We start from the raw sequence: 23,674 nt of genomic DNA on the forward strand, positions 1-23,674 counted from the left end.
TAAGCAAATCCTGGCTATGTCTTGGAGTCAGACTTTCAAGGGCAGCATTAACAGAGCACAGTACCAGGGCAGGAGTAACTTATCCTCCCCAGCAGGAATATGGAGAGACTCACAACCATTGGGTTTGACTTGAAGAACAAGCCAAAGAGACCTCTGAAGGTTTTCTGCATGTTTGATTAGTTGGTGTCACTTGCTCAGTCGTGTCTGATTCTAGGCGACCCCATGGACTGTAGCCTGCCAGGTTCCTCTGTCCATGGGATTTTCCAGGTAAGAATACTGGAGAAGATTGTCATTCCCTTCTCCAGGGGATCTTCCAAACTTGGGGATCAAGCCTGGGTATCCTGAATTGCAGGCAGATTCTTTACCATTTGAGCCGCCAGGGAAACCCCTGGTGTGTTTGGTAATTGAGGTCTCTCTTGCCAATCCATTCATCAAATTCACAGACTACTGAGGAAATAAAGACAGTAGGTTGAATTTCCTTTCAATCTCCAAAGGATCACCTGGGGTTTATATATGGCTGTTGCTAAGCAAGTTCAGTCTCTCAGTCATGTCTGACTCTTTGCAACCCCATGACTGTAGCACACCAGGCTACCCTGTCCTTCACAATCTCCTGGAGTTTGCTCAAACACATGTCCACTGAGTCAGCGATGCCATCCAACAATCTCATCCTCTGCTGCCCCCTTCTACTTTTGCCTTCAATCTTTCCCAGCATCAGTCTTTACCAATGAATCAGTTCTTCACATCCGGTGACCAAAGTATTGGAGCTTCAGTTTCAGCAACAGTCCTTCCAATGAATATTCAGGGTTGATTTCCTTTGGTACTGACTGGTTTGATCTCTTTGCAGTCCAAGGGACTCTCAAGAGTCTTCTTCACCACAATTCAAAAGCATCAATTCTTTGGCACTCAGCCTTCTTTATGGTTCAGCTCTCATTATATACATATATATATATATATACATATATATATATGTATATATATTTCCATATATAATGGATTGAACTCAATTCAGAAACCCTGGAAGTTGTAACAGGAAAGACCAGCCTTGAAGTCATGGCTTAAGTATTAAGAGTCTATTGCCTACAAATCAGCAAAGCACCAGGACAGATCAGTAAGGGCAAGTTTTTTTCATTTCCTTGTGGTTAAGAGAGACTCAGTCCCCACTGTTCCTCATCCCTTGTGAATTGTGAAACAGTAATTCCTCTGGATGAATGTAGAAGGACCAATGCCTTTCTGAGAGCTCTGCTCCTCAGGAACTCAGAGTCTGGCATAACAGTCAATCTCAGGATGATGGATACAGACCAGTCCACAATCATCCCTCTTGGCTACCCCAGAAATAGAGCTTAGGGTCATGGGAGTCTTCAGATGTGAACTCCACTGATGGCCACAGAAAAAGGCAGGAAATTTTGGTTCTCAGCCACAGGGGGCTTAAAGGCCTGGAGACTATGGTCTTCTGGAAAAATCTTCCCATTTCTCCTATCTTCTATTAGAAAAACTCCAGACCCTCAGAGGTCATGGAGCTTCATCCAACAATTCCTAAACACCCACCATGTGCAGGCAGCTTGCTCTCCTGTTCACAAAATAATCTCTGGTATTAAGTATTATTATCTCCACTGTACAAGTGAGAAAACAGACTCAGAGAGGTGAAATAATTTTCCCAAGGCCACACACCTAGAAACTGATGAAGCTGGGAAACAAAGATAGTTTCTGATGCCAATGGAGTTCAAGGTCCTTTCGCTGCACAGAAATGTAAATATTCAACCGTAAAGTTACAGCATTCTTCCCTCTGCACCCCCCACCTCGGTTACTCTCAAGCATCTTAGGTTTCCTTTTGGGGAGTTTCTCCAACCTGATGTCTAATCTTTTTGTCAGAGAATGAACTTTTATGAACACCAGAGCCCCCATCAGTCTGTACAGGTGCTTTCCCTTCCCAGGGTGACTTTGCCACATATGGGCGTCTTCTGGGCCTGGGGCGGGGGACGGGGGGGTGGGGCACGCTGCAGCTGAACTTGACATTTTCTGTGTCATTGCTCCATCTGCCATGCATTCGTGGCACCGAAAAAATCTTACATCAGCTTCTTAAAATTAGAGAGCATTGAGTTTCTGAACTCTTTCAATTCACTTCTGATTTTCAGAGAACCACTTGGTGCATTTCCAGCCAAAGTTTATTGAGTAAATAAATGAAAGGCTTGGCCGACTCGCTCTTGTTTACTTTTTCCATCTCCAAAGTGGGATGTGAAGGGCAGTTACCCATGCATCCTTCCTCCACTCCCCCATCCATTTATCCATCATCTATCTTCCCATCTACCCATCCAGGCAGGGATGATGCAGTCAATGAGGTGGAAAAGCAGTGAAAATAGTCAAGATTAAGAGAAATTCCCAAGCAACCAATCCCCAAGGACCTTTATTTGCTTTATCCCTTTGCCCTTACATCTTCTTAGAGGGTGAGGGCAAAGTCAATGAAAAGAACACATATGTAATGTAAGTGTATGGAGTTTTAGGAAAAAGGAAATAAGGAACAGACTAAGGAGAGAGACACAAATACACAACCTTTAAGGACCCACAACTAGGCTGTGGCTGAGCAACAAAGTGCACTCTTAGCTTGGCTGATGGCAAGGAGAGAAATGGGAACACGAGCAAGTTCTCCGTATCTTAACCTAAAACACTGCTTCCATCACTGCCTCCCTCCCTCATTCATTTCTCAAGCATGACTGGGCATCTCCTGTACATCAGGAGCCTTCCAGGCATGGTATCCAAATATACCCTTGCCTTTTCTCTTAATTTGTTGTGGGGAAAGGGGCTCCAAGCACAGAGCAATGTGTGCTTCAAAAGAAGAGGAGAGACATGAACTGTGACTCACCCTCCTTCCCAGAAATACTGGAATGAGACTCTGGATGCTGCCCGAACTGTGTTTAAATGGCATTTGGAGAAGATGGCAGGTACCTGATTATCCAGTGGGATGACTCAGTTTGTATAAACAGGATGACTCTGGGAAAGGGATTTCCTGGTTCTTGGAGCCACTGCCTTGTAGCGCACAAGCTTGGGGTTGTGTGACAGAATATGCAGGCTTCAGTGCTGATGTTGGACAGATATTGTGGAAATTCTCATCGCTTACAGCTAAGGCAGCTTTGGGACTTGTTTTCCATATCAGTCTCTCTTGGAAACTTGGGAATTACCCTGTGTGGTCCCTACTGTCCATGACCAAACAATATGACTGTTGGAAAGAATCTTGGGTGCCACCTAAGACATTGCTCTCTCACTCCCTACCACACTTCATAAGTGGCCACGTTTACTTGATCATTTCCATGGTGGACTACTCCGTGATGCTTGGAGCCAGCTCTCCCCACTGTTCTTTATTCTCTGGCTCATTTGCAAGTCACTGGGACTCTAGGATATTCGTTATGAAGCATAGTCGTATCAGGAGTTGACTATTACACGGGATATTTTGCCTGGCCTATCCAGATAATTTTATAAGTCCATCACTTGTATTGCTGGACAAGACCTGCCCTTAAGGGGATAAGATTCCCCTAATTAAGGACTTCCCTGGTAGCTCAGCAGGTAACGAATCTGCCTGCAATGTAGAAGACTAGGATTTGATCAAATCCTGGGTCAGGAAGATCCTCTGGAGGATGAAATGGCAACCTACTCTAGTATTCTTGCCTAGAAAATCCCATGGACAGAAGAGCCTAATAGGCTACAGTCTACAGGGGCACAAAGAGTCGGACATGACTGAAGTGACTTAGCAGGCACAATGGTAAGAATGGGCTTCCCTGATGGCTCAGCAGGTAAAGAATCTGCCAGCAGTGCAGAAGATACAAGAGACCTAGGTTCGATCCCTGGGTCAGGAATATCCCCTGGAGGAGGAAATGGCAACCCACTCCAGTATTCTTACCTGAAAAATCTCATGGACAGAGGTGTCTAGGGGCCTACAGTTCAAAAGGTGGCAAAGAGTCGGATATGACTGAGCAACTAAGAATGCATGCATGCATCTCCTAATTAAAAGCACCTCAAAATAAGTAATCTTGGCCCCTGGGGGAAGGGGAAGAGGCAGACTGTTCCAGCTAAATCAATATAGCCAGGGTGTCTGGACAGCTTTGAAAAATGGTGATGTCTGGGAACTTCCTTAGTGGTCCAGTGGTTAAGACTCCACCTTCCAATGCAGCGGGTGCAGCTAAGATCCCACATGCCTCACAGGCCCAAAAAATAGGATATAAACAACAGGAGCTATATTGTAACAAATTGAATAAAAACTTAAACAAATGAAAAATGGTGACATCTGTAGAATCCAGTTGTCACCTTGTCTTCAATTTCCTCAATATAAGATCATCTCTTTCATTCTTTATTCTTCTTCATCTTCATTTATTGAGCACCTACTGTATATCAGGTCCTGGTGACTAAGACACAAGTCTCACCTTCAAGAAGCTCACATCACAATTTAGTGAGTAACATGAAGCTAGGCCATTGCCCTTCAACTGTGTCACTTACAATCCCACGGACAGAGGAGCCTGGCTGGCTACAGCCCACAGGGTTGCAAAGAATCAGACGTGACTTAGCGGCAAAACAACAACAATTTGTTTGATAAAACGGTGGTAAGACTTTATCAAGAGGTTCTTTTGGAATGTGTCCCCAAACTCCTCTTAGAGGATTAAATTCCAGTCTGTGTTTTTATGCCAAATTTCCATGCTGTCGAAGCCGAAGGCTGCGAGTGTCCAGAGACTTTAGCTCGCTGCTCTGAAAGCAACGAAAGGATTTCCTCGCTCTGAAAGCAATGAAAGGATTTTCTCTCTCATCAGGGCCCTGAGGAAAACCCCACAACTGGGCTGGGAGGAGTGTGCAGCCAAGGAGCTTCGAAGCCCACGCCGGGGTTGGGGACAGGTTGGGGACGCTGATGATTAATGTCATGGCTACTCCTGGCCCCAGCATTCTAACCTCAGCTCTGAGCCAGGGAGGGGGGATTTACCTTGAAGTCTTTTCTAGTAAGCTCTTCAGGAAAAGGGTTTGATATTGGAGATTCCCTGGAAAGCCCGCCGTTCCCCTCACAGGTTTCTGCAGCCTAATCCCTCACTCTCGGGTTTCTCTTTGTCTGGAGCCAGCCCATCCCCACCACCAATCCCATGCCTGCCGCCCCCAGACTCCCGGCTTCCCCTTCACCTCGAGGCCCCTCCCCCAGGCCTGCTGGGCCACAGTTCCAGCTCCATTTAGAAAAAATACAAATATAATACATCTCTCCCGGCAGCCTCCCTGGCTGATGACCTGCCTCGCCATTACAACCGGCAGGCCCTGAGTGGGCTCAGCATGCTTCCTGTCGGCATGGGTGGTCCCGGGGATCACTGGGGGAGGAAGCTGACAGCTGAGAGCAGGGCCAGGGATCACCGCGTTGGGCCGCGCCAGAAGCAGTGGGCAGCTTTGGTTTCACGGCTCTCGTTTCTGTTCAAAGCCCAAGTCAAGGGTCTTTCTGGGATTGGGGAGGTCTAGCCCATCAGGAAGGAAAGGGGAAACCCACTCTGCCCCCTGCCCCCTGCCCCCACTGCACCAAATGCCACGGTTCCTAATGGGACTCTTCTGTGGGATGGTCTAGAGATAGGCTTTAGCCTCAGTTTCACTAATGGGTCTTCAAGGTGATCTGAAGCCACCTGGAGCACTCTCTGGGCCTCTTGCTTTTGAGATGTAGTGTCCAACTGGTATGAATGGACTAGGATGTCAGCATTGGAAGGGACCTTGGGATGACTCTAGTCCAGATAAGGGGCCCTGGGGTGACCTGGCCCAGATAAGGGACCCTGGGGATGATCTAGCCCAGGTAAGGGACCCTGGAGGTGACCTGGCCCAGGTAAGGGACCCTGATAGGGTTACCTGGTGCAGATAAAGGACCACTGGGTGACCTCACCCAGGTAAGGTACCCTGGGAGTGACCTGGCTTGAAAGTCTTAATTCTCATCATGACATTCAGTGAAAGACTATTCTGCACATCACCCAGCTCCACTGGGGTAGTGAGGTTTTGTGCAGAAACCGCCCTCCTCTCTCACTCAGAACTAATCTAGAAGCATGAGAAGCCAAGGGTGATACTGGTCCTGTTTACCTTATGTTTTAAAAAAACATATTAGTAGTCGGGCACTACTGATGACACATTACACCACTGATTAGGACCACAGGCCAGTGGGCTGCACCTCTGCAAGGGAAAACTCATCATTTGGTCTAATCCCTTTGCTATCGAGGAAGAAGTGAGGCCCAGAAAGATGCTGTGACATGTCCAAGGTCATCCCGCTGGATGCAGGAAGCCAGATTTACCCTCAAAACCCCTGGGAAGATGGGAAGGAGAGCTGCTGCTCCCTTACCCTACAGCGACCATCTGGAGAGCAACGGGCTTTGAGACAGGGTGCAGAGAAAGCAGAGGTCGTGGTGTGAGTCCTGTGATAGAGTCGCTGTGAGTTGCTCAGTCATGTCTGACTCAGCAACCCCATGGACTGTAGCCCGCCAGGCTTCTCCATCCATGGAATTCTCCAGGCAAGAGTACTAGAGCAAGTTGCCATTCCCTTCTCCAGCGGATCTTCCCGACCCAGGGACTAAATCCCTGTCTCCCACATTGAAGTCAGATTCTTTATCCCCTGAGCCACCAGGGAAGCCCAAGGCAGAAACCAGTGCCTCCAATAAGGTTCTGACATGTAGACTTGCGTCTTCTCTCCCACCAAGCTCCTTCCCAGCACTGCTACCTGTGAGCAGTGTAGATGGGCTCGCATTACGCCTTCTCCTCTTTCCTGACTTGCTCTCTGGAAAGGAGCTCATAAGAGGCCTGTGATGGGGGAGGGGAGAAGGCAGCCACGCAGAGGAGGGGGAGGGGGGACTATAGGAGGAGGAGGCGGAGGAAGAGAAAGAAGGATAACCACCACTCTTGATAACCCACTCGCTGGATTACCAGCCTGGTAATAAATGAGAGTAGATGCCAGCACTACTAGAAGTGAGATTGTTACAGCCTGGATCAGGAAAAGCGAGATAAATGATACCCTCAATGTATTCAGCTCCCCCTCTGCAGATTTATCCGAAAGGTTCTCAGAGCCCATGCAAGGCCCTGAAATCAGTTACCAACAGCCACGACTGTCTTAGGAGGCAGCTTGTCTGAAACTGTGGGGGAGGGGGACTAAAATACTATGCTGGGGTTGGGGGGGAAGAAGGGTGGGTGGAAGGACAAGGACCTTTCTAGGAGGAGGTGACATGGAATTGGTGCTGGCTGGCCATGGGAGCAAGAAGGCACAGGAATTCCTTGACAAGGACAACACATACAGTCAGGCAGAAAAAGAGTGATGTGTGGGCTGTGGTTGGGGAGAGGTCGGTGTTCATTGTGATCGCACCAAGAGTGTGAACAAGAATCTAAGGGTAAATACAGTGAAAAGATGTCTTCCTGAGGCCTTGCTCAGGATGTGGGAGACCTGGAGGTTTTTGAACAATGGATGACAAGACCCACACGACCTTAGAAAGAATCCAGAGGGTGGCAGGGAGATGCTGGCCTTTGTGAGAGGTGGTGCTGAGGGTGTAGCTGGGGAAGCACCGTGTTTGGGGGTAAAGAGGCTGAACCGAATGGAGGGAACAGCCTCCAGAGATGCTACAGACAAAGACCAGCCCCGCCGGAAGGTAGGTGCGGAGACAGAACACGTGTGACTGCACAGAGATGTCTGGAGGGTGGTGAGAGAACCCAGAACAGTCTCAGGACCAAGTCTCCCATCAGAAGGGCTCAGAAGTGTTTCCCCTGGATGCAGTCTCTTCCTGGCCTCACATGCATGCATGCTAAGTCGCTTTAGTCGTATCTGACTTTTTACAACCCCATGCACTGTAGCTGGTCAGGCTCCTCTGCCCTTAGAATTACCCAGGCAGGAATACTGGAGTCCTCCAGGGGATCTTCCCAACCCAGGAATCAAACCTGTGTCTCCTGTGACTCCTGCATTGGCAGGTGAATTCTTTACTACTAAGTCACCAGGGAAACCCGGGTGTGTGTGTGTGTGTGTGTGTGTGTGTGTGTGCGTGTGTGTGTGTGTGTGTGTGTGTGTGTGTGAATCTCCACTATGAAAAGGGAGGCCAGCCCGATACCACAGGATACAGAGCAAGGAGGCCTCTGTTTCTCTGCTGTGGAAGGAAAGGGAGTCAGGGGGCCATCCATTCCAGAAGTAGTTTATAGGGCCCTTTCTGTGTTCCAGGAGCTGGGCTGGGCGTTGCAATGAGGACGAGGACTCAGTGTCCGTCCCTTAGAGCACTCTCACTTCCTTCTGTGCCAGAGCAGGTATAGGAGAAGAGAGGAACTGAGGATGGGAGAGCCAAGCAATGCCTCTTGGAGATGCATTTGAGCCTGAACAACTCAGCAAGAACCTGCTGTGGCAGAGAGGCTAGCACATGCCGGTTTAGACCCCCCCACATGAGCACATGTGGATATCCTTGGATGCTGCACCAGGGCATCTGAACTTTATCTGAAAGGGAGTTAGTCACTAATGTTGAAGGATTCTAGGCAGAAAAGATAATACACTCTGGATCCCGGGTTTTTTTCATTTATATTTTATAATTAATTTCTTTTTAATTGAAGGATGATTGCTCTACAATATTTTGTTGATTTCTGCCAAACATCAGCATGAATCAGCCACAGGTTTACCTACGTCCCCTCCATCTTGGACCTCCCTCCCACCTCCCACTGTTTCCCATCCCTCTAAGTTGTTACAGAGCCTATAACAGCTGTCTGAGTTTCCTGAATCACAAAGCAAATTGCCACAGGCTATCTATGTTACATATGGTAGTGTATATGTTTCTATGTTATTCCCTCCATACACTGTGTTTTTAAAAAGCCATTTTAAAAGCTGAGAAGGGGGACACATGTAAGCCTATGGCTGATTCATGTTGATGTATGGCAAAAAACCATCACAAATTATAAAGTAATTATCTTCCAATTAAAATCAATAAATTTTTAAAAAGCTGAGAAAGGAAAGGGGAAGAATTAGTAGAAAACAAAGCAATTAGGATGTACCTGCTATTGTCCAAAGAGGGAAGGTTGAGGACTTACAAGGCAATACAAAATTCTTAGTAGAGGCTGCGGACCAAGAAATTCACCTGCCAGTCAGCCAACAAAAGATGTTAGGGCCATCAAGTCACCTGCCACTGCAGCCACCCTGACTGAGCAGCCTGAGGGGACTCAGGATGGAGAAAACAGGATCCTGGCCCCAGGTAGCTAAGGTGTATATCAAAGAGATGATTTCAGTGACCCCAGACTCTTGCATCTTCCCAGACATTTTGTTTTTATTGTTCAGTCCCTGAGTTGTGTCCAACTCTTTGCCACCTCATGGACTGCAGCATGCCAGGCTCCTTTGTCTTCCACTATCTCCCAGAGTTGGCTCAAATTCATGTCCATTGAGTTGGTGATGCTATCTAACCATCTCCTCTGCTGCCTTTTTCTCCTTCTGCCTTCAGTCTTTTCCAGCATCAGAGTCTTTTCCAATCAGTTGGCTCTTCGAATCAGGTGGCCAAAGTATTGGAGTTTCAGCTTCAGCATCAGTCCTTCCAATGAATATTCTGGGTTAATTTCCTTTAGGATTGACTGGCTTTATCTCCTTGCAGGCCAAGGAACGCTCAAGAGCCTTCCCCAGCACCACAGTTTGAAAGCATCAATTCTTCGGCACTCAGCCATCTTTATGGTCCAACTCTCACATCCATACATGACTACTGGAAAAACCATAGCATGGACTATACACACCTTTGTTGGCGAAGTGATGTCTCTACTTTTTAATACACTGCCTAGGTTTGTCATAGCTTTCCTTCCCAGACATAAAAAAGTGCTAAATTCATTAATTTGAGATGTCTGGTTGTTCTTTAATTAACAGTAATCTTTTGATGTTATAACTACCATTTTGTTTTTTCGCAAAAACTGATGTATCCTGGCTCCTCCCTTACCTCTTTGGAATAGTCTTTCTCAACTATCCGAAAGCCTGTCTCCTAGGCTTAAGTCCTTAGCATGTCCGCCAAATAAAACATAATTCTCAACTTCTGCATGTGCATGCACAGTCACTTAGGTCATGTCCAACTCTTTGCAACCCCACCGACTGTAGCCCGCCAGGCTCCTCTGTCTATGGGATTCTCCAGGCAAGAATACTGGAGTGGGTTGCCAGGCCCTCCTCCAGGGAATCTATCCAACCCAGGGATTGAACCCGTATCTCTTATGTCTCCTGCATTGGCAGGCGGGTTCTTTACCACTACCACCACCTGGATGGTGCAATTTTCTTTTTCAGTCAACAGGCAAAGTCAGTGAGGTAAGGAGCCATGGATAAAAAAATCCTGAGCAGTGCTCTCGCCAGCTAGAGATGAGGCAAAGTCAGAAAGGAGTCACAGAGTATTCAAGATCTACACCAAACCACGTGCCTCCTGCACCCTGAAGTTTCAATCTGCCATTTCATGAGACAACTTGGATGCAGCTGCAAGGTATGGATGCCCGAGTCTCTTGGTGGTGGGGGGAGAGAAGGTGTCCCGTGTGTTTCCATCAGCTGGGTAATTCTTACATGTCTCTGTGGGTGTATCTAGAGAGCAGGGGAGACTGACAGCTCTTGGTCTTTCAAAATAAGAATCTGGCACTTACTCCAAAATATGCAATCACCCACGCAACTCCTTTTTGATTTGACAGGATCGTAAGCTCGCTACTAAGAAAAATGAGGTCTCCTCTAATGACAATGTCAATGACAAGAAGAATTGTAGCTCATCACCCACATGAATAGCCTGAGGGCCCCAAAGCCTGGGCTGCATTTAAGAAACTAGAGGAGGTTTCACCGAGGGATAATTGAATTCCTGAGTCAGGAAGACAATAGCGATTATTTTTTGGATGACTAGAGGAACAAAAGTTTGCGGGTTTGAGATCAACAGATGATGAAAAAAGAGCCCATGTGAGATGCCAGACTTGACAAGCAAAGCCCTAAGGCCTCCGTGTTCTCTGGAAGGACAACTATCTAAGAATGCTTATATCTCAGGTTTCCAGCGTGATTCTTAGATTTGCCTTGGAATCTCGTACTCTCAGTCTTTAAATCAATACCTGATCCTACGCTGATGGGATGGGAAAAACCTCCTGGGCTCACTGCATTCAGGGCCTCCAGATGGTTTTTAGTCAATTTCTAGATTCAAGAGAAAGAAACTAGACTCTCGACACTGACAGGTGGCTGATATTCATTGAAAGCGTATCGAGATGGCGGGCTGTTTGGTTTCATATTTGCTTGGCCATGCCACATGGCATGCAGGATCTTAATTCCCCAACTAGGAGTCGAACCCACACCCCATGCATAGGCAGTGCAAAGTCTTAGCCACTGCACCACCAGGGGAGTTTCCCAAGTACTGGTTGTTAACTGCTCCAGATTCATCTCCTAGTTTTCAGACGCATCCTACAAACTAGGTGCTATTTTCATCAAAGTTACTTCTCAGATGAGGAAATAGGGCCTGGCTTACTTAAAAGCATTAAGCTATGTAGCCAGCCACAGCACGCCTAGGACTGAACACCAGAACACCCTCCAACCACATGTAGCCTACACAGCTAGATGAAGTCATCGTTGGGTAAAGTTTATCCTGTACCTCATCTGTGATCATACTGGGGGCAAACGGTCGCATAAAGGGTGAAGAGGATAACCCAGAGGTACTAGGAATGAAGGACATCTAAGTCAGAAACACTGCTCTTTCACTTATAATAAAATAATCATGTCTCTAAAATGACTGATAGCTTAGCAAAATGGCCTCAAGAGTTCTGTGAGTGAGTTTCGGGGGAACCCAGTATGGAAAGCCGCTGTGTGGTCCAGGCTTCCTCCCCACTCAAGGCTGAATCGGTATCAGCCTGGATTGCTGGAGACACTGTCCTGGTCTCCAGACTTGTCTCCCCTCCCTCAGCTGTTGTTCAGTCGCTCCGTCGTGTCTGATTTTCTGCAACCCCGTGGACTGCAGCAGGCCAGGCTTCCCTGTCCTTCATCGTCTCCCGGAGTTTGCTCAAACTCATGTCCATAGAGTTGACAATGCCATCCAACCATCTCATCCCCTGGTGCCCCCTTCTCCTTTTGCCTTCAATCTTTTCTAGTATCAGGGTCTTTTCCAGTGAATCAGCTCTTCACATCAGATGGCCAAAGTATTGAAGCTTCAGCTTCAGTATCAGTCTTTCCAATGAATATTCAGGGTTGATTTCCTTTAGGATGGACTGATTTGATCTCCTTGCTGTCCAAGGGACACTGAGGAGTCTGCCTCCAGCACCACAATTCCTCCCCCGGGTGCCTTATAAATATTTCATGGCTACAACTATCCTGTGACATTAGGGTCAGGGCCAGAATTAGGGTGAGGGTCAGGGTCGGGGTCAGGCTCAGGGTTAGGGCTAGGGTTAGCCATTTACCCAAAGCTGTCCAGCTAACTGGTGATAGAGCCCAGTACTGGAACCCAGGGAGTACAGCTCAAGCCTCTCTGCTCTTAATCACTCAAGAGAGGGAGCTCTGAAATAGCCACCTCTGGAGAGGTAGGCAGACAGTTATGTAAACACCTACACAAATAATTGGGTGGTAGGAGAGGGACTTGAGTTGGGAGATGGAGGTTGAAAGACAGAGCTACAGGGATTCTGGAGTGAGGAGCAAGCCCCTCCCCCAATGGAAGCCTCAATCTAGCAACAATTTCTTCTTCCCAAGAGGATGGCAGACACACAAGGACATCTGAAATCCAAGCGGCTGTGTCTGTGTTAATGCCTGGTTCAGTGTTGGAGAGGGATGAGAGGTAGAGCTTGGTGAGAGGTGAAAAGCAGCAGGGGGCCATGTGTTTACACAAACGGGGTCTTAAAATTTTCTGTGTCTGTTGCTCCTGAGGCAGGCCTAATGACCGTTTCTTCTTTGGCAAGTTTATTTAGATCTTCTCTGGCAAGTTTATTTAGATGAAAAAGCTTAGGATTTGCCTGGAATTTTAAGAGACCCTGGGCTTCCCTGGTGGCTCAGACGGCAAAGAATGCAATGCGGGAGACCCGGGTTCAATCCCTGGGTGGGGAAGATCCCCTGGAGAAGGAAATGGCAACCCACTCCAGTATTCTAGCCTGGAGAATCCCATGGACAGAGGAACCTGGTGGGCTGCAGTCCATGGGGTCACAAAGAGCTGGACACGACTGAGCAGCCAACACATCTTTTTAGAGACCCCAGGGCTAGAACAGAATGCTGTTAGCCATCTAATCTAGACCTTGTCCACTGCTGTACCCTTAGTACACATGCATGTGCATGTGTGCATGCACACACACACACAAACACACACACATACACACTATGAAGAGACAGGATAAATATCAATTAGAAATAACAAGTGAGGTACCTGATACACAGAGGCATGAGTGGCCCCCTGTGAGAAGGGATTAACCAAAGGAGGCTGGAACCATTATGCAAACACAATGAGGGTCAATTGATAGAAAGTAGTGAGTGATTCTGTCGTGAGATCTCACTGATGCTTCTCCACACACTCTAGATTGAGTCAATATTTAGATGGTACATCTGCCCTCTTGGTCCTCTGTTTTTAATTCATTCGTTCCAAGTCTTGGAAACAGGCTTCTCAGATATCCACCCCAGTGAGAGATCAGGATTATTCACAAGTGGCCAAGCATTTGAAGGCAGCTGGTCCAAGCTGGGACACTGCTCAAGATGGAGAACGCATGGCTCCCCAACCACATCTGAGATGACCGTGTCTACCAGCCTGTGCTACACGCACTCCCACTCTCAAGGCTCATCCAAGGGCAATCAGAGATTCTAACTAGAAATCCTCCTCTCACCGCCTACCCAAAACATCCTCACCACTTTTAGAGAAAAGTTCACATGTTTTGAGCCCTGCCTGATCACAGGGAGGGACTCTCCTCTATTCTTCTTGTCAAGATGGATATTCTTTGACCCAGATGTCAGGGGACTACTTTACTCTTCCTTAATGGAAAGTCCATTCTTAAATTTCAGACTTCTCAATTGCCTCTCATGATAGAAACCATGGGAAGGAACCTAGAGACAAAGCTTCTCATTAGATAGATGAGGAGAGGAGATGCAAAGAGAAGAGGGCTCCATATGAGTATCAAATGGGTGATGAGGTACTTCAACTCAAGGCTCCTTCTGCCCCTTCCTTCTTAGCTTCCACGTGGCCCTGAAGGTGACATCGGGTAGCCATGAAACCTTCAAAGGAGCAGACACTGCCCTGGGGATTTTCCTAATCCTCCCCCTCACCCCCGACCCCTTATCTGAACCCACCTCCAGCAGAAGGAAAGTCCATAGGATCTTACTCATTTCCATATACTCTGGTGTCAGTCCAGTGTAAGGTTCCAGGCTGTAGTCTAGGTCCCACTGCTCTGGATGCTTTGAATGGGCAGAGCCAGCTTCTTCAGATTCTGTCTCATCTTTCAGCTTCCGAAACAGCTTCTTTAGCTTCCTGGAAAAGAAAGGGACCAGTCACCAGAAGCCTCTAGAGGAGAGGGCATGTTCTGCAGGCAGAAAAGAGAAAAATGACTAAGTCTTGATATCGAAGCCACTCTGACCTAAGGACAGAGAGAGGAAGAACAAGGAAACAATCTGAGGCAGTCCTCTGTCAGGATAATAAAAAGATCCCCCATAAAGGATCAAGTTTCTTCAAGTCCAAAGAAAATGAATTCTTTTGCTGTTGGATAAGCAACAGAGAAGTGGCCCTACCTGTCAGATGCTCAGACAGTCTCAGAGGGTGATCTATCCACCCTCTTCATGGGGAAAGGGGAGTGTTTAGAAAGTACTAGAAAAGATGCTATCTTACCAGCTCAAACATTTTCAGGTCTTAATAATATAAATAGCATACGTCCATTCTGTCAGTTCAGTCACTCAGTCATATTCGACGTTTCGCAACCCCATGGACTGCAGCACGCCAGACTTCCCTGTCCATCACCAACTCCTGGAGCTCGCTCAAACTCATATCCATCAAGTTGGTGATGCCATCCAATCATCTCATCCTCCGTTGTCCCCTTCTCCTCCTGCCTTCAATTATGTCCAGTAAAGCCAAGCTAAACATTGTCTAACCACCACCATGGGGTAAGCTGCACCCATTCCCCGCCCCCTAATTCATATCTGTGAAGCTCTAAGTCCCAGTGTGACTATATATCAAGACAGGTATATAACGACTTTTAGGAAGTCATTTCCTATAATGACTTTTAGGAAGTCATTAAAGTTCAGTGGGGTCATAAAGGCAGGTCCTCACCTAGAGGGTCGTTTGCCTTGTAAGAAAAGGAAGAGAGGGATATCCCTAGTGGTCCAGTGGCTAAGACTCTGTGCTCCCAATGTAGGTTCAATCCCCGGTCAGGGAACTAGATCTCACAACCCCAACTAAGAGCTCGCACGCTGCATCTAAAGATCCCACATGCTGCAAATAAGAAAAGGTCCGACACAGCCAAATAAATAAATACAACTAAAATTTTAATCTATCTCCACCATATGAAGTTACAGTGAGGAGACAGTGATCTGAAAGCCAGGAAGCAGCCCTCACTAGAAACCAAACCTGGCCAGTCTTTATCTCGAAATATCCAGCCCCCAGAACTATAAGAAAACACACTCCTGTTGTTTAAGCCACCCAGTAGCAGCCCGAGTAGACGGGTCAACCGCATTCAGGACATTTTTGGTCTAAAATAATAACAAGATAATAATGGCACAGCCTCTTGGGGTTGGTATGAAGTTGAAGACTCCATAAACTTTAGTTTTCTTATCTATAAGATGAGAAATAAATATTAGCTAGCACATTGGGTCAGTTAAAGTAGAAAATCTATGTAATATGCTTAATTTAGGACTTGTTATACTCCAAGAGCTCCATAAATATATCTATCAGTGTCCTTCTCCTCCTCTTCATCACAGGAGGATGTAAGGAATGGTCGAGATCCACAGATGCAAAGTTAGATAAAATATTTCATAATAAGATAGCAAGCAATATTTCCGTGATCGCAAGAAATTATAAGAAGCCAAAAGGAAACCTAAACATTCTGAAGTCAAACAGTATGAATTTAGGAACTGGCTGACACCCTGCCTGTGATTCAGGACAGAGGGAGAGGATGAAGAAAAAAAGCATAAAGAAGAGAGAGACAAAAAAGGAAAGAAAAGAAGAGAAGGAGAGAGGGAAGGAGGAAGGGAAGGTCCAGGACCAGAACTCAAACTGAGACTTTCCCTCCAAGTGCCAGTAACCAGAAACTTGACCCAATCTTTACTGAAGAATAATAAATGGTTATAATTAATCATGGGAAATTAAACACATGAATATATCCCTATTGACTTCTGAACTGCTACTGTATTACTACACATGGTTGAATCACTTTGCCATATACCTGAAACTAACACAATATTGTAAATCACTTATATTTTGATTTAAAAATGATAGAACAAAACCAAAAACCACATAAGAAGTGAAAGACATTTGATGGGGACTTCCCTGAGATGGTCCAGTGGTTAAGAATCTGCTTTGCAGTGCGGGGGGTGTGAGTTTGATCCCTATTCAGGAAACTAAGACCCTACATGCCGCAGAACAGCTAAGTCCTCTTGCTGCAACTGCTGACCCCACACACCACAACTAGAGAGTCCATGAGCTGCAATGAAAGAGCCCACGTGCTACAACTACAACCTGATCAGTCAAATAAATAAATATTTTCTTAAAGGCATTTGATGTGTTTAATGAAGTAATTCAGCTGGGAAAGTGGACACTTAAACAAATGTCACTCATCCTGTGTAATGAGTAATAGAAAGGGAGAGATTTAGGAGACGATGGTCAACCCAACCTGCAAGTTTTTCACGGGGAAGAAATATATAAACCAACCAAATGACAAAAGATGAGCAAAGCAGCAGGAGAGAGAGAGAGAGTGCTGTGATGGGGAAAGGTGTGTGTTCTAGACACAGAGAATTATCTGTGCAACAGCCACAGACAGTGTGAGCATGGCTCATTGCAGGACTAAAAGGAGTTCAAAATGTTTGGAACATGGAGTAAGAGACAGAAAGTGATGAAAGATGACTTGAGAGGTAGTCCAAGTTCATGAAGATGGCCTTTTAAGCCACCTGGATGCAGGGGTGCCAGTGAGAGATCAGGGTCGCAGAGACTAGGACGGTTGCCATGGACACAAAGGGAAGCAGATAGATGGCAACATGCTTCAGAGATGGGGTTAAGCAAGTGGGGAACTGCAGTTGGGAAGGAAAGAGGGACCAAGGGTGATCTCTAGAGTCTTCACCCAGGTGTGTGGCTGGTGGCAGAGCTGGCTAAGCTGGGTGACACAAAAGAAGAGGGGGAGGAAGTGTTGTTGAGATGGAGGGTCTCATGAGACAATGAAGTAGGGAGGCCTAATAAGCCTTGCTATATGTGGTCTTGTTCTTGTTGTTTAGTTGCTCAGTCATGTCCAACTCTTTGCAGCCCCATGGGCAATAGCCCACCAGGCTCCTCTGTCCATGGGATTTCCCAGGCAAAAATACTGGAGTGGGTTGCCACATCCTCCTCCAATATGTGGCCTGGAGCCCTGCAAACAGATCGAAGTTAGAGCTAGAGACCCAAGAACCATCACGGAGAGAACAACAGAAACCCTCACAATAAACATGTCTGTGGGCCGAGTGGAGGGGAAGGAACCTTCCAAGGAGGAAAAACAGAAGGAAAAAGGAGTCACGGGAACAGATGCTCAACCATGAGACCCCACAGCAACCAAGGCTGGGCTGGAGGGCAGATGGAAGAAAGACAGGATGGTCAGCCCTGCGCCGCGCCATGGGCAGGTCCCAAAGTCCACAAAGTTCTTACGAACGCCCTCTTTCCCAGGAGCCTCCCTCCTGGAGATCCCAGTCCCCATTAAAAACATTAATAAAGGAAGTCTCTCCAGTGCAGGATTTAACAGGAATCCTGCACGTTGTATAATACACAGATGGGCCGTGTGGAAAGCCTCAGATGGTGATTCCGACCGTACGACGCACTCCCTTGTTAAAATAACTCCTTTGATGTTACCCTCATCTCCTTTTCATCTGCTCTTTCTCTGTCCCTTGTTAATGACAAGTTTCAGAAACTCTGTCCAGAACTCCGAGCCTTCCCCCTGTGTGTGCCCTACAGGCTCACCCCGAGACCACGGTGACCTTTGGTCACACCTTGCCTCCTCCCCTCGCCCCCAACCAGAGGAATCAGGACCCCGGGCAGTCTTCCAATGCCTCTGGCTCCACAGACCTCAAGCCTCGTGAAAGAAGGCAGAACTGAGCCTGGGATGGGGCACAAGAAGAGAAACACATCAACCTCTGAATTGTGTATTCCTCTTCTTGACATGGGACAGGATTCAAATTTGTTCCTTAAGCCTCTGATTCACAGCCAGATTCCACTGTACTGAGGGGAACACACACCTCCCTCTCCTGTGATGGCTTTAAAGAGAGACTGTTTTATGTCCTGAAATACAAGACATCACATTTATCAAAAAAAGAAGAAAGTTTACAAAATCTTCCTGGCTGTGTCCAGGGGTATGTTGCAGCTGTTTGGGGATGTGATCTGGTGCTTCTAGCAAGAATAGGGACCAGGAGACATTTTGACAGTGGACATATTAATCCATCTGCTCTGTCCATCTCAGACGTTACTCAGGAAAGAATCTGACACCTGAGGAAGACAGCATTTAGCCTTTTCTCTCTCTCTCTCTCTCTGTCTCTCTCTCTCTCTCTTTCACACACACACACACATTATAATTCTTTCACACACACACACATTATAATTATAACACACATGAATTATAAAAGGCAATTTCCTATTTGCTTCATGGGATACTGAAGATGAATTCGAGATAAAATTAAAGTGAGGAGCTGGGATGTACTGTGGTGTGTGCAAACACAGATGGGAAAGGTGGTGGGTGGTGTGTGTGTGTGTGTGTGTGGTGAGGGAGATGAGGACAGTCCCCATCAAAGGACTCAGGTAATAACTAGCACAAGATTGGATCCTGACCTGACACCAGCCACATCTGAAGTCACGTCAGAAGGAGCTGCCAATGAGCATTATTCTGAGTCCCGTTGTGTTGAAAACCACCTGCCTCCCCTCTGGAAAGCATGTGTCACAACTGTCAGGCCCGAGTAGTCTGGGGCTCCATGAGGGGGTAGAGCTTAAGGCCAGACCACACAACTTCAGTTTCATTTATCATCATGTCCTCATTGGTTACAGAGTTGCCCTTGAATCACCTACCACCCCAGTTTTGCTGCCTTCATTGAAAGCACTTCATTTTTACACCTCCAGGGACACGCTTCTGTTTGGATAGTGCCGGGACAGAGCTGGCCTTCCATGGGAGCCCTGACTGGGGCCCCTACAAGATTTAGGGGTAACAAAGGAGAAGTCTGGAAGCTGAAGATGTTTATCTGAGGTCCCAAAGGGCAGATGTACAGTATTCATGGACACACCTGGTATCTGTGCCAGCCTTGTAGAGATCCATGGGGTTAAGAGGTGAGAACATTGCTCTAAGCCAATGTTTCCCAAGCAAAGGATGAATTCCACTCACAGTCCATGGGATGTTTTTGGAAGGTCTCTAGACTTGGTCTTGGGCTTCGCTGATGGCTCAGAGGGTAAAGTGTCTGCCTGCAATGCGGGAGACCCAGGTTTGATCCCTGGGTTGGAAAGATCCCCTGGAGAAGGAAATGGCAATCCACTCCAGTACTCTTGCCTAGAAAATTCCATGGACTGAGGAGCCTGGTAGGTTACAGTCCATGGGGTCGCAAAAAGTCGGACACTACTGAGCGACTTCACTTTCACTTTCACTAGAGTTGGTCTTATATCTCCTTAGCGGACCTGGGAGAATTATTCCCTTTACTGTTCTCAGCCCATCCCTCTGATTGCATGCCTGGAGAAAACCCCAGTCCACCCCTGGTATGCTGTTAATAGCTCCAAGGCACTTGTGTGACTTCCTTTTCAATAAAGAGAATGCAGATCTTACACTAAGATCAATGATTAATAATGGATCATTTTTATTGTATTTCTTTCTACTGTTGTTTGCTATTCAGGGTGACTGATAGGGTTAGTTTTCCATTTTCAGAAATGAGATGGACTTAAAAAGTGAATTGGTTTAGAGGAAATTAATATGCAATGGCTGTTTAGGTAAATGTGAGTGAAAGTCACTCAGTCATGCTCCACTCTTTGTGTCTAGGTAAATAATGGAAAACAATTTGGAAGTTGCTGACAGTGACTAAAGATTGGGAAACAATCTAATAAAGAAGGCTGCTGGGCTGGTCGACTTGAGAAGCCACCAGAATTGTAGCGGTGGTGCTTTTCACAATACACAAGCATGCACGTATGCACACACAGGGAATCTAAGACGAACACTGCATCCTCAGAGAGATAAGTTAGAGCCAAGTACTTGGCTTACTAACAAAGGTCAGTTCGATAGTCATTAACATTTTAAAATTTTCTTTGGACGAATCTAGAAAATTGCTTTCAGAAGTAGACAATGAATGTAAAGATGTGTATAATCATATTTTTTACCAAACATTCTTATTCAGTATGATCACCTACTTAACTCCTCAGACTTGCTTTTGTTTTTTAAAAATCAAGTCTGGCCTCTAAGATTAATATTTATCTCCCTGAAGGGAAAAAAAAAGTTGGAGGCAGGTATCTGAAGGTACCTAAGAGCCACCATGAGCCACAAGTCTTTGGTCCCAGAATAGAAGAGAAAAAAGTTATCCTGAGTCCTGATAAGATCTCTTCCCTGGACTTGAAACACTCAGACAGCATCACCTGTAAACATAAAAGCCAGTGACACTCAGGAACACCTTGGCCGCCTGTAACACCCAAGAATGGCTCTTCCTTTCTCAGTTGCCCACGTTTTCTCTTTTCTAGAAAGCTGAGTATTAAGCAAGATGTATTTTTACATAACAATGTATCTTTCTAGAATAACTTCCCCAAGGTTTTACAGTGAGTATTTTGTAATGCCTAGATTTAAACCCAGGTTTGTTGAAAAAAATCTCTATCCTACAGAGATGCACTGCCTCCATCAAAGAATTAAAGACCACTAGATCCAGTTTTTATAATTTATAATATTCCTTCCTCATCATCAGGCTCAACTGTCATTTCTCTTTTGCCTATTAAAAAGTGACAAAGTGAAGTGGCTCAGTCGTGTCTGACTCTTTGTGACCCCATGGACTGAAGCCTATCAGGCTCCTCTGTCCATGGTGTTTTCCAGAGAAGAGTACTGGAGTGGGCTGCTATTTCCTGCTCCAGGGATTTTCCTGACCCAGGGATCGAACCCGGGTCTCCCACATTGTAGGCAGATGCTTTTACTGCCTGAGCCACCAGGGCTTTTTTTCTTGCTTACCTTATGTTTCTCAACTCTGTCATATATAAGGATACTGCCAGGGGCATGAGCTTTGGCTGGATAAGTCTAATCCACTGACAGTGGGCTGTGAGTGGAGCGTGGAAGACCTATTAACCAAAATCATGGTGATTGAGTGAACAAAGGCAAGTCACAATCTGTAGAATTACTGAGAACTTTGCTTCCCTTGTGGTTCAGCTGGTAAAGAATCTGCCTGCAATGCAGGAGACCTGCATTCGATCCCTGGGTTGGGAAGATCCCCTGGAGAAGAGAAAGGCTACCCACTCCAGTATTCTGGCCTGGAGAATTCCAAGGACTACAGTCCATGGGGTCGCAGAGTCAGAAACAATTGAGCGACTTTTACTTTCACTTTGAAGATAATAGACTATAAGGCTTGGTGGAAGAACTTTTGCTCTACATCCCTGAATTCAACTACCCGATTAGGCTATATGTGTCCATTAACATACTAGAGATGATTAGATAGCATCGCCAACTCAATGGGCATGAATCTGAGCAACTCTGGGAGATAGTGAAGGATGAGGAGCCTGGCGTGCTGCAGTCCATGGGGTCACAAACAGTCAGACAGCGTAGGGACTGAACAACAGACTAAGAACTAAAATGAGGAAAAACTCTTCTGAAATAGAAGTGACTTGTCTTGGAATCAGCAGTGACCAGTTTCATTGACTAGAGGAGAGGTTCATGGAATGCTAGAGCTGAAATGACAATACTTTAGAGATTATTACGTTATTACATACTAAATATATATTACATTATATCCTGCTATATATTATGACTTATTAAATCCTTTTCATCAAGAGATGAGGACAGTGAGACAGGAAGTGACTTGCTCACAGCTCTATGAATTACTATGCAAATGCCACCAATTAAAGGGTGGCATATTAAACACACATCAAGCATAAGGAAGAAAATTTAGTCTGCAAGGAAAACAGCCGGGTGTAGGTTTCATCTGTCATGGAGTTGATGGGATTGATGGTTGGGGAACATCCAACACACTATCCAAACACATGACTGATTTCTTTCCTTTCTTATACTCTAAAAAGACTTCTGGGTGCAGAGTGGATGGGCTAAGTGGTAGAACAGATGCCCGGAAAAGAAAAAATGGGCATCTCACACCTACAAGCTGTATCTAATTCCATCCAATGTACTGGAAAGACAGGTGTTTTCCCCAGATGTTTGGCGGGTATGGGCGACTATCCTTTGTAGCAGTGGTGGATGAGCTGGTCTCACAGCTTCAAAGGGGCACATCTTTTTCCAGTCTGTATATGTCCTGGATGTTGGTCCATAACAAATGTGTTCTCTCTGAGATGCTAAGCTCCTAGACCACAGGCACCATGTGTCCCACCAGCGTTACTTGATGACTATCACGGAATGACTGTCCATCAGAAAGCTGAGACCCAGGCATTATTTCAGAGGGTTGAGCTTCTCAAGACTGATGATTTCCTGACTGAGGACCGGAGGCTGGCTTAAGCAGAGATGCCGGTCAATGTTCTCCTCCATCTCCTCCAAGAAAGATCACCTGCCCAAGTGCCCCCTGAGGCTGTCACAGTGTGGGGACAGAAAAACAGCCTGACTGATGGTGGGTGATGGTGAGACCCATTCTGAGCACGGGGACGGCAAAGTGTTCTGAGCGAATATGCAGGATTCTCATTAAAAAGGGTTTTCTTTCCAGACAACTTTGGTTTTCTCCATTACAATTTTAGCTCTCTGTGTTTCTGAGAAAGACAAAAGAATAGCTTCCTCTGGGGACCTTTCAGGCAGTCGCTGTTCCTATAGGAGCAGTGACCAGGGTTGCTTTTCCTGGAGAAAGGAGTTGGAACATATTTATTTGCTAATTGTCCCAATCAGCTCAAGGAAGCTAGGGCTCAGCGACCTTTAAGCAGACTGAGAGAGGTTCTGGGCTCCTGCCATGACCCTGGCATGCTCCAGGTCCCATCAGGGGACCACCACAACTTCTTTAAGCCACAAGCGAGTTAGGAAGTGTTCTGATAAATCTGTATGTTGTTTGTTTAGAGAAGATATCCACACCCAGGGGAAACTGTTTCTTTAAATGGCAGACCAACTGGTTACATATGACAGTGACAGCCTTCTTTCAAGACCTAGAGACAGTTGCCTGCTTATGAAGTCTTCCTTGATGGCTCTGAAATGCCTGGCCTTCACTTGTCTGAATTCTGACAGAGTCAAACCACAGAGAGAATGCCCAGTCACACACAGTCTATTTTGTCTCCCAAACTAAAAAAACTCGTCTTTGAGAAGATAAGGACCATTGCATATATATTTTTATTACATACAAATTTTTTTTTTAAGACTGTAGATCTTCTTTTTAAAACATTTATTTGGCTGTGCTGGGTTTAGTTCCAATATGCAGGATCTAGTTCCCTGA

The 23,674-nt window shown here is 46.2% G+C and overlaps 1 protein-coding gene across 2 annotated transcripts in view; it reads right to left on the bottom strand.

Moving 5' to 3' along the window:
• ANO2 (anoctamin 2) overlaps window positions 1-23,674 on the bottom strand; it is a 335,456-nt gene that overhangs the window by 24,439 nt on the left and 287,343 nt on the right. For both annotated transcript variants that reach the window (XM_043441194.1, XM_043441195.1), the window contains exon 20: window positions 14,263-14,408. In XM_043441194.1, the coding sequence (XP_043297129.1) occupies window positions 14,263-14,408 (146 nt within the window). The remainder of the gene's footprint in view (window positions 1-14,262; window positions 14,409-23,674) is intronic.

This window comes from Cervus canadensis, chromosome 21 (genome assembly GCF_019320065.1).
Source record: "Cervus canadensis isolate Bull #8, Minnesota chromosome 21, ASM1932006v1, whole genome shotgun sequence".
NCBI classification, from domain to species: Eukaryota; Metazoa; Chordata; class Mammalia; order Artiodactyla; family Cervidae; genus Cervus; species Cervus canadensis.